Below are 12,394 nucleotides of genomic sequence, written 5' to 3'. Positions count from 1 at the left end.
TTGAGAGTAAGGTGGTGGCATTTTGCTGCTTTAGGTGATGTTCTCCAATATGAAACTTAGATACAAGTGAAAGTGAGTTGTCAAAATTGCATTTTACTCTTTTGATTGGGATCCGTCTTCCTGCCCTCATGTGGATGTCAATTTTTGGTTTTGGGTTTAGAGTAGAACCAATAAACATAAATCCTCAAAACATGTATTATAGATATCTTTATTCTTCCCTCATTTATACACCATCAGTGTTGTGGGTTATGGCACAATTAGGGACTGTTACAATTCATTCCCTTCTGTCATCCCTTGATGTTTCTTATTCTGAGGATGTTAATGTGCTTGAAGTGTTTCCAGTCAATTGAGAGAGATGATTTATGTTATGCAGATTACTTTTTGATACAGGAACCTGACATTCTATATTGATCTATTTTCAACATGTACCCAGTCAGAGCTGTTTTTGTGGCAGGTGAAACAGAAAGCACCATCCTTTGAAGACCATAAACCATAGTGAAGAAAAGAGTCTCTCCAGAGTGACAATGAATCACGAATAAATCTGGGGTCAAACAGAGCTGATGAAAGAAACTTGCTGTCATGGTTCAGGAATCAACTGTTTGTCTGAAATTTTAGATCCTTGAATACATGTACTGTACCATACTCATGTTGTCAGTGATATCTTGGCCAACCAGTACTCAAGAATCTGTAAGCAAGAGTCTTTAGCCAGTACTAAAATTTCTTCTGAGTGAAGCTCTACACTTCCTGTATTCAAAAACGTACCAAAAGAAGATCTGGACCATTTTCTGAAGCATTTTAAACAATAAACTGATTAAAACAACTGGTGTTATAGGTGTGGCAATAGAAGACCTGGACTGTTTCATGTAGCATTTTAACTGGTAAACTGCTGAAAGCAACTGCTCTCAGGAACATATGTTCCAATCCTTTACTCCATGTAACATTTGGAAGATGTACAACTTGAAGACTGGAACATAGTCATTGTCAAGTCAGACTGGCAATTTGACCCAGTGGAGAATCAATAAATTCATCAGCCTGAATTCAAGGAGTGCCTCATAAAGTCTTGTTACTTACATAGACAATCTGTGTCATCTGCAGTAGCTTGAACAGATTATAATTGTATCCTCATGAATAAGTTTGCCAACCTGTTTGGAAGTTAAGGCATCACTTGAGTGTGAGAAATATTCTCACCCTTACAAAGGCAACCAGGTAAGAATTGGCAACTTCCAACTGATTTCTGAGAGGAAGAAGCCTGTTTTGGCTAAATCTTGGATAAATTGCATTTCTCAGGTACCTCCTCCATTCTTGACTCAAACCATGCCAAGGGTTAGCCAGCCCAACCACACAGTTCAGTACTTCAAAGCAACAACAGTGGTTTCCAGTGAATGGATCATACTATCTTGGGCCTTCTAAGGTTTTCATATAACAACGTATTCCAATGACTTCACAACCTGAGTAGAAGAGAAGTAACTGCTTCATTTCTGGCATTTTGGATTATTGGTAATCTTCTCCTCCAAAAAACCCAATCAACATTAATTTGGACAGCTATCTATCTGTTGGGGAAAGAAGAACTAGTATTTTATTATAACTACAAATAATTAAGTATGGAATAGTTATATTTTTGCTGAGTGCAGTTAAAGAAATTGAAGTTAGCAATAATGCTAATGATGTGTGTTGCATTGCAACCATAAGCAAGTTTATGGCTGTCAACATATCTGAATATGGATAAGGTTTGTGCAGACAGTCTAGGCCCATTGTATCAGAAAAGATTCAGCAAGTTATTGGTTTAATATGCTCTTGTATTTGTTGAATCAGTTATCTGAGTAAGATGAACAAGAGTAAGTTTCTGTGATTTAGGTATAGGGAAATACATATCTGATCAAGCAACTCCTGTGCTATCTTTCTTAGTACATCAGGGAGGTAGTGGTACTAAAATACAATGGATGTTGAAGGACATAAAACAAGTGAAGGACCCAGATCCAGTATGGACCATCTTTGCCTTTCATCAAAGTAAATCTTCACCAGCACATAATCTGTAGCACTTACATTGTCAGTTCTTACTGCAGAAAAGTGAGGTGTGCTGTTGCTATAAGCCAGTAAACTCTCTCCACACAGGTTTGGTAAGTTTGACCAGCCACGCAACCTTTTTTGTACTAGTATAAAGTCTTCATAAATTTGACACTAACTTTTGATATAGTGTGTATATTTTCATGAAATTTGACAGTCTTTCAATAAAAATGCAAAAAAAATTGTAATTTTAATGAACAAAGAAAAGATTTGACCTTGAATATATTAGCTGTTTGTTTTGAATAATTAATGTGCAAAGGGATTTTCATGTCAAGATTAAAAATACTTTACTTGTTCTCAAAATTTCCAAATTTTGTTTGTGTATTTGCTAAAACCTCCTAAATACATTTCAGTGTTTGGTTTGAATAAAACTTTGTTTTACTTGTTATTTTCTCTACCCTATCTCTAAACAAGATTGATCAATTTGGCTGACCTCATAACTCCAAAAACATTTAAATAAATCTAAATTACCTCTTTTTTTTTCTTCTTAGAATAACTTCAAATGTAGTATGTATTTTTAAACTTGTAACAATATACATCAAGTAATAATTAAATTTTGTTTTATTTCTCTCTTGAATACCCTTTGAACCATACATAAGTTCTGTTCTTACCATTATAAAGGGTAAATCATTACATCTTCTGAGATGTAGCTTCAGAAAAGTCATCACAGTAATTTGCTGAGGAGTCTGGTGCACTTGACACAAGAGCTGTATTTGTTAAGGGGATGCTGTTGAAGAGTCCAGGGACTGAGTAATCTTTACTGGATGTACAGATCATAATCTTTTCATCACTAGAATAAGAATATATTTCTTTCGTCAAGAGTATTTAGGAATTGAAAAATAAAATTCACAAGATTATATTGCCTTTAGTCATATACACATAAACGGGATGAAGGTAGTAGTAGTGGATTTGCCTGAGTCATTGTTATAGTTGCAGGCTGCATACTACAGTGGTTATTCAAGAAAACTCATTTTTTTCTAGTTAGACTTTTGTGTTTCCTCCAAGTAAAGGGGGTGATACAGAGTTTGAATTGGTTAGTTTTAACAGGGAGTTTTTCTTTTTAAGTGTGTTAAGAGAGTGATCATAGAGATAAGCAATCTAGCATTGTGTGATAATGCAATATGATCTTGGTTTTACCAGAAGTATGACATTGACACAGTTTTTAAAGTGTTTGTTAAGAACAGTTGTAGTTTTCCCTACTCCATAATTCAACAGTTGTTTAGATCACCAGGATCTAGGCAGCTAGTATTGTTCTAAACCTTTTGTGTGTTAATATTTTCTTTCTGTTTTGTATGTATTTATTTCACTTTTTTTAATTGTCAACATTAATATTATTATTTTAGGAATGGACTTTTTTGAAAATCTTTTATTGCTGTCTTATAGATTACATCATCATCACAACTTTGTGGATGTATATTTTTAACATTAGTAACTTTAGTATATAGTAGCCCAGACTTGTATACCTTCTCCATCTCAGCTTACCTGTATAAGTCATTAAACATTACTTGATATACAGAGTCATTATAAAGTCCTTATGCAGTTTTAAATTTTCATAACTTCAGTTCTATACATGATAAAATCAACCTGTAAAAAGGGTTAATGAAAGAATTTTATTATATTTTTACATAGATTTATTCTTGAGAGTTTAATTTTCAATATGTCTGCCATCATTATGTATACAAACAGTGTTGCAATTCTGAAGTTCTACAAAGATGTTTTGCAGTTGAATTTCAGTAATATCCTGAATCACATTAGGTATCCTAGTCCACAGGTCATCTAAAGAGTGAAGTTTTGTTGAATAAACACTAGTCTTTACATGTCCCCATAAAAAGAAATCCATTTGGCTCAAATCTGGTGACCATCTGTTAGGGAAAATTTCATTCAGAAACTGCCTAATTTTGAGAGCAAAGTGACAAGGTGTGCCATCTTGCTGAAACACTGTATCTGGTATTAGTCTTAATCATGTAAGTTTCGAGAATAAAGTAATTTTGCAGCATTTCTAAATAACTGTCACCATTAACAACTGATCCTTCAAAAAGGAATGGCCCAATTATGTAGTCCTTTCCTAATACACAACAGACATCAATCTTATGAGAATCTTTCATGTTCCTCAAATTCATTAGGCTTTTCAGTGCTCCATGTGCAGCAGTTATGCACATTGATTTTACCACTAATGTAAAATGTTGCTTCATCGGAAAACATTAAATGGTCCAAAAAGGAGGTATTACTGTTTTGAAGTTTCCTTTTCATTTAAACATACAATATATATAGGCCTATACAATAAAGTGATAAATTATTCCCCTAGGGCTTGGAATGGGCAAAAAGAAAATTTCTAGTGAGATACAAATAAATTTTGATAATAAGTAAAAGACATAGTCCAAATGGCTACTTGCAATAATCATGTTCGTGCTTGAAATAATAAAAAATATTTGTATCTCTGACGTCTACCAATAGTTTGAGTGCGGTGCTTTTCCATACTGGGTATGTGGGGGAATCCATAGTTACGTCACCAGTGCCTGTCAGCCAGTCAGCACTTGCGTAGATGGGTACTTCTCGTTTTCTAAGTGGCATAGAAATACCAATGCGATCGTTCACAAGATGGAAAAAAAGAGGCCTCATTCACCGGATTGTCTTGTTTCTGGCAAATCTAAAAGGACTAAAACTGTGAAAGGGCTCTGTCTACAATTATTATGCTCAGTTATTTGAAATAGTTGGCAACTCTGCTTCAGAAAAGATTTCATTTGGTTCCTGTGCCTTTTTCATCTGAAACACTGGATTCAGCTAACTATTCATAAAAATAATTGTAGATTGTAATATGAAATGTTTATATTTATTTGAACAAAGCATCTGCATTTATAATACATGCATTTATATATTACACTTGTTACACTTGACACACAGGCTCTTAAAATTAAGATAGTTTTAAGCTTTACTTCACTTTTGTGGATTTATCTTTCTAGTTTCCTGCTTTTAGTAAAGTAAACTTGAAACATACACTGCAGGAATCTTCATTTATAATTTATACATTCTCGAGTAGTTTCTTTTTACATAATAAAGAGTGAATTGTGTTTGTAACAGATCAATTCACACCCAGAAATTCTTAAATTGCACACCATTTTTAATAAAAATTGCAATACCTTTTTTTTATTTAATGATACTTTGGTTATTGATGAGAAGTGATGTTGTAAATAAAATATTTAACTTGTAAGGGAGTAATCAGTAGTTAAGTATGTTCTGCTTTCAGGAAGCTAAAGATATGAGGAAAGCCATGAAGAATGCTTACCAAGATGACTCTCATCAAAAAGATACTTCCTCAGCTACTTTTGCAAGCTTTGATGCCTGTAGTAGTTTCAGTGATAACAAATCTCCTCTTACAATATCTTTTAACAGCAGTGGTTTCCAGTCCCATCAGATGTTAGGTTTTAAAACATTGAGTACAGCTCAGGAATTAATGGCCACACCAATGGAGGTTTCAGAATGTCCTCCTGCCATCTTGTTAAAGGAAGAAACTGTTGAATCTGTAGATGTGGAATTCAATTATCATGTACAAACTAAACCAGATGTCAGATGCTCCACTGCTCTTGAGTTACCCAACGATTCTACTATGGAAGGTGATAAAGTCTGTGTAACACATGAATTATTGTTTTACACTACTGCCTTCACAATTAACTTTACATATCTGTCTTGCATATGGTCTTACCTATCTATTTTCAATAAATCTATGAGTTTAAATTCTTATTCTTTGACAATGATTTTTGAAGTTTTATATTTGGTTTTCCTGTCAGCCTATTCTCATAAATTATCAGTAACAAAAAGTTCAAGAGTAAAATCCTTTCTTATGGCTAGTCTGATTAATATATTGAAGAGTTTCTGTAATTTCAATAACTGTTTAAATAAATCTTCATACTTAGTACAGTTATAATTATGGAAATCAGACAAAATCATTAAACCTGAAAGTTAAAAACTGAGCCAAATATTCATACATCATCTAGTATGTTTCTGCTATTGATCAAGATTTAGTATACACCAGTACTAGTTTTTGTGATGATGTGTTTAGCATCTGTATATAAAAATCTGACTGCATATTTTAAAGGCAGTTTTTTAGTCTAAAGTTTTAAAATGATATTATAAATGTTTACGGAGTTGCATGCAACTTAACATAAATAACTCATTTTTGAAGTATTAAAAACATGAACTTAGAATTAAGAAAGATAAAAAGTATTGTATGTACATGGACAGTTTTTAAATGTGAAAACATATTTGATAAAATAACTACTTTTTGAATTGAATTTTATGATCTAACATTTGAAACAGTGATTGGTATTGTTTTTTTCTAATTGTTCTAAGAAAGAAATGTAGATTGGCTTAATGGAAGCTGTACAGAGAAAATCACATGTCTACTAATGTTATATAGTAAAATTATAGTATACTTGTGATATTTTTTGTTCATACAAACTTTGTAGATGTAATGTAAAAGCTAGATTTTTTTTATTTAACCTGTTTCAGACTTACTGGACCAGTCTCTCTGTGTCAGTAATGATGATGACAGTCTGCTAGATATTGATATATTAACTGACTTTACAAGAAATGACGTTCTACTTTCTACATCGAAGAATTCTATGGCAGTAGAGGAATTGATATCTACATTGCCTGTTGAAGGTACACTGTACACTACTAGTCTAATTTAGATTTAGATAAATACTTTTAGTGGACATAAAACACTGTGTTTATTACCCTTCTCAGCTTCAACCTACTAGACTAAGTAATATCACCCAACTAAATAAATTAGTCAGTGTTAGTAAATATTTTGTTCGCCTCAGAGTTTCATTCTCCATTTAATGTTACTGGTCCTTTTACTAAGGACTAATGGCAGGTACTGCTATAGTGTGTTTTGTATAAATAAACCACAAAAATATGCTTTAAATAGATTGTTTTGAATGTTATCTGGAGACATATTTTTATGATTTATGATGCCTAAGCACATACATTTTTTTAAATAATTATTTGATTACATATTCTTCTAGTAATTACTTGGAAGAACTTAAATGCAAGCTATTTCTCATTTGTTTAAATTTGGTATCAGAATCTTTCATGGTAAATATTCATCCATACAGCTTTTTTTTTAATTAACTACTTTCCTCCAGATATTATGTATTTAGTAAAACTAGATAGTTTTTACTCTTCCTTGGATAACTGTTAACCAAGATTTCTCTGAGCATATGTATGCCAAAAGTGACTCCTTTTGTTGGAACTGTAATACCATTAAATTTGTGCATGGTCTGTGCATATATACTGTCTTTTAAAGCAGGTGTCGAATATAGAACAGTTTCTAACCACAGCAACAGTTAGAGCCTTAACCAGTAAACAGATGTAAATTTCAGATTTGCACTTTTTTGGTTATTATTTCTGCTTCTCTTTATTTCATTTTTATTTTTAATTCAAAAACACATTTACAGCTATTATTTGACTTCCGAGGATTCTTTCTTTACCCATCTAAACATTTGTTTGATTTTTTGCTTGCTTCAGTCTTTTATATCATGCTTAATTACTCTTAGTGATATTTCTCTTATAACACTACCCACTAACATCAGTGTGCCATCTATCCTGGTACAGTATATAAGCATCTCTTTCATACAATGTTATCACTTTTTCTCAACAATACATCACTAACAAATTTCCCAGTACTACAGTTGTTAAGAAATGCTTTGAACATTCTTTGTGATGATTTTCATTTTAAAAAAGTCTGATTGGCAAGCCCATTTACAGTATCCATTTCTTGATTATTATTTCTGACACAGAGGCAAACCGAGTTTCTCCTATCCTAACTATGATATGTAGTGTCTCACAGCACTTGGTTGAGAATGTCAGTGATGTTATTTATAGTAAGATGGAGACATATATTAGGTTCTGTGGTGTTCCTCCAGGGGACTCTGAAGCTGCAATTGAGAGCTATCCTCAACATTCTGAAGATAATTTAGATTTGCTTTTTCCTGTGCCTCTTTTACTCTGTCAGCTTTTACAGTCTTCCTGTGAGACAATGGCGAGTTTACAGAGTTGCAGTGCTGGAATCCAAGGTTTTATTCTCTACAGTGGACAAAACAGATAGTCCAGAATTGCTTGCTCTGAAAAGACAAAACAGAAGGCAGGCCACTTTGGGGTAAGTTATCTCTGATTTGTTTTCTTCAGTTGTTTCATTGAGACTGTGTGATTTTGTGTCTTTCCCTAATTACTTTTGAGCCTGCATCTTACTTGATGGCCAAAACATCTAAGAGTGAAATTTTAGTTTTCTCTCCATCCACATACATTGTGGTTCATGCAGGGAGGTTTGCTTTTCTGTTACGTGAAGGGACAATTTTGTCTTATCAGATACAATTGTCAGAACGTCATGATTTAGCCTTCTACTGCCAAATGGAAACATTTTCTGACTCTCAGATAATACATCTGCTTTTCAAATTTTGGAGTTCTAAAGCAGAGTTGACCTGAATAGATTAGTGTCCTCTGTTAGAACAGGGTAATTCCATTGATTTACAACTCTAAAATCCAACATTTTGTTTTCCTTTCACATCACTTTGTTGGAAGACTCTCAGAAGCACCAACTTCATTGCTTATGAACTGGAACTATTGTTACTATACACATTTAATTTAGTTGGATTCTACATTCATCCTTCCTGATGTTGATGTCTCAAATTTCATCATCTCATGCATTGGGTCATAGTTCTATTTATAGGTCTCAAATTAAACCTTGAAGATTTTGTTGCCCACTCTAATGCCATTAGAGATGGTAGTCAATGACTTTTTATTCTGGGCTCTTTGAAGAAAAGGAATCTTCTGCGAGTAATATCTTGTCAGATTTGTCACATTTTTTTGTCCTTAGCAGCCTAGTTAAATTGTCTACTGGAGGACATTGTGCAGATTGGTATGTGAACCTTCCCAATTCTTTCATTTCACTTTATTTGCATGTTCTAGTAGTATCTTCGTCTGACAGTTTTTGCCTACCTTTACCACATCTGTTAGATACATTGTGATATATTGCTACAAAGTAAGTTTGTTTGGAAAAATGTTAAGTTGGTCATTTGTACACAAATGTTTGTTAATTATTCTTAAATATTTTATTCACACTAAAAAGAGTAAATTCAGGTATATTTGGTGTTCTAACTATTTCTAATAATTTTTAGAAAAATTTTATAAATTTTGTTTTTTTATGGTAGTGGTGCTACCAGTCAGTTTCTATCCACCCCACATCCCAGTCACCAATTAAACGTTAGTAACAGTGGCAATTATTCATATTACTTTTGTCATAACAAAGCCAGAGTAGGCAGGTTTGGTAATACTACTACTTGGATGCATGGAAGAATTGAAAACCCTAATATTGATTAGTTTATTTTATTTAGGATAATGGATACAATAAGAATTTAAATTAATCAGTTTTTGGTACAGTAGTAAACACTAGTTTTGATTTAGTGTACATAACACTAATCAATATAAGTGCTTCTAAGTAGTTGATTAAATTGCCCAACTTTAGATTTAGCTTAAGTAGCGTATTTGATATTAACGTTTACTTATAAGTCTACATTTATGTGGAATATTAGAGAAAATGTAGGAACTGTGAAGAATATTAGTAAAGTAAGATTTTACGGAATATCAAAACAGTGTTTCAACTTAATTCTCCTAAGGTTCTTTGAAAAGAGCAAAACAGTTATCTCTTTTCTATTCCAAATAATTTATATGTATTTTTTAAGGTTTTTGGTTTTGTGGTAAGTTTCTCAACTCAGCATATCAAGCAAGCACTACCAACTAATCCAAAGGGTTAATCTACTAAGAGTTACTGGTAAGGTATTTTTTAACAAATTACAAAATTCCTTTCTCACAAATAAGACCCATCCTTGGGCTTTATCTGAGGTCCATGGGATAGTCAGTTTTTCTTGTGGTTATTCCAATTTTGTATCCTTTGGGCCTAGGATTAAGCCTGAAATCTCCCTGAATGCTTGGTAAATGCTTTTTTTAACTGAATTTAACAGTGAAGTGATTAGCAATTGCTAAAAAGACACTTTTTAACATGCTAAACTACCATGTTTATTAAAGTTTTTAAACATTTTTCTGTATTCTGTGATATAAGTTAATTTTTTAAGCCAACTACAAATGTAGTATGTAATAAAGTTATGTATTATGCAACAAATGTTTTACAGATGGTGTAACATCAGAGATCCCCGAGACTTTAGAAGAAAAGAATATAGATGCATTTAAATCTGAAGAAGTAGAAGATGTCCTTAGTGATGTATCCAATCTCAGCATTCCAAGCCTTGGAAAGTTAGAAATTGTGAAGAGTGAAGAAGAAAATACAGTTGACTATACAGATAGCAAAATCAAAAAGAATACCGAAAGTTTCATTCAACAAAAAAAACAAAAATCAACACAAAATGAAGATGAAAAAAAGTCGGATGAAACAGATATTCCAATGTGAGGTCTTAAGTATTGATTTAAAAGTGCTTTTTGATAACTTTGGAAAGAAATAAACATAATAAAACTGCAGAAAATTTATATTAAAATTCATGCTGTGAAACTTTTGAAAAAAGTTATTTTTTGATGGTTTTTTTATATATAAAACAATTTATAACTTAATGGTAAAATCTTGGACTATTAAGAATGAAATATAAGTACTGAAGCTCTTAATGGAAATATTTTTCAGGAACCTTTATCTCTGTGGAACATTTAAGTGAAGAAAAGTCCAAACAAAATAAAAAATATATATATAACTTTTTATATACACATACATAAGTTACTCTTTCTGATATGATATGATTCCTCTCCTTACAAAAAGCTTTCTTTATTGGCGCCAATGTTTTTGCTCTCTATTATCCTTGTAACTCCCACTTCTTTCTGAATATCAGTATGTAAATGATCTTACAGCAACCATCTGCCATTAGAAGTACAACACTACCTCTTTTGTAACTAGCACCCTCTGTAACCATGCATTTGATTGAGAGTCTTACTGTGAAAATGTGTTTGTTTACGCTTATACTTTTGTTATATTTCATTGGGTTTTTTTTACTTTTGTTAATTGTGTGTGTGAAGAGTTGTGTTTTTGCTTTCTTCATCTACTCTTATTTTTCTCTTGTTTTTATTCAAGTGTGCATTTACAATTTCAGGTGATTGTAACTCTTTGGAGATTAGTTAAATCAGTTCACTTACCTCACTCCTTGTTTTCATTGTCTTCTCATTTAACTATCATCATGCTCATGTATCACTGACTTGTCTACCCTCTCTTAACCCTTTGCCAGTTCTAGCTTCTCACACATCAGTATTTTGCAATCATTGTACTACATTGGAGTACACTGAAAATGTATTTCCAATAAGTACTTACCTCTTCTCAAACTTTTCACAGTTCCTCCCAACTGAAAACTGGTGCTTCTGTCTTCTGCCAAAACTTGAAGTAGAATGGGTTAGAGGGAGTCCCATGCTTCATGAGAGTATATTACACTCTTGTTATTGGAAAGTTGATGCATAATAATTTGCATGAGAGAAGCATTGGGAATATGTGAATTCCAATGGAGAGAAGATAGATAGTCTGTGGCATAAGTAAAGAAGTTTTTCTGTATAGAGGGTAACACAAAACAATAATAGCTATTACTATGAGAAGAGATAAGTACCTATTAGAAATATATTTTCAGCACAGAAAAATTATAATTTGGAGTAAAGAATATAAAAAAAATAATTCCTTTGGGCTTGTAAAGCCAAAACTGGAAGTGGATCAGAAGGTTAAAGGTTTGTGTCATATTGTTGTTGAATTGTGTTTGTTATAACATGGCATTATTCAGCTAGATAAAGCCCTTGTGATGGTGGTGAATACTACTAATCAACTGCTATTCATGTAATGAGCTCAAAATTATGGAAAGTTATATCTGAAAGGGAATGTTTAGGGGTCTCTGACTTATAAGCCTATGTGCTTATAAGGTGTTGTTCAGGTTGAAAATATCAAAACATTACACTATGTAACAAAATTTTTACTTTTTCTTGTTCCTGGGCAGAAAGTTTTATTTTCCAATTGCTTATGCCTAGAGAAAATGGAAAAAAACCTATTTCTCTTCAAGCTTTGCTTTTGTGACTTGGGTAATGAAATTTTCAAATTTACCCATTTTCCAGAAGATTCCAGATAGATTAAGTGCTGAGTAGCTGATAGAGAATTTTCTCGAACTTACAAGAATTTTCATACACTTTCTAGAATGTTGTAGAAGCCTCAAAGCTTGGCTGCTCCATAATGGGAATAAGCATCCATCTCTTCCCCTGGCTCATTTGGTGCACCTCAAAGAAGTATAATGAGTATGGCTGCAAG

At 32.6% G+C, this 12,394-nt stretch overlaps 1 protein-coding gene across 10 annotated transcripts in view; it reads left to right on the top strand.

Annotated features, from left to right (window-relative positions):
* The window catches only part of Atac2 (Ada2a-containing complex component 2), a 94,639-nt gene that overhangs the window by 40,508 nt on the left and 41,737 nt on the right, over positions 1–12,394 (top strand). For all 10 annotated transcript variants that reach the window (XR_013013421.1, XM_076452957.1, XM_076452928.1 and 7 more), the window contains exons 8-10: positions 5,309–5,675; positions 6,571–6,723; positions 10,251–10,521. Coding sequence is in view for 9 of the 10 variants with exons in the window: in XM_076452957.1 (XP_076309072.1) it covers positions 5,309–5,675; positions 6,571–6,723; positions 10,251–10,521 (791 nt within the window). In the remaining variant the exon portion in view is untranslated. The remainder of the gene's footprint in view (positions 1–5,308; positions 5,676–6,570; positions 6,724–10,250; positions 10,522–12,394) is intronic.

This window comes from Tachypleus tridentatus, chromosome 1 (genome assembly GCF_004210375.1).
Source record: "Tachypleus tridentatus isolate NWPU-2018 chromosome 1, ASM421037v1, whole genome shotgun sequence".
Lineage (NCBI taxonomy): Eukaryota > Metazoa > Arthropoda > Merostomata > Xiphosura > Limulidae > Tachypleus > Tachypleus tridentatus.
Note: the sequence above shows the minus strand (reverse complement) of the source record. Positions and strands in the feature narration are given on the sequence as shown.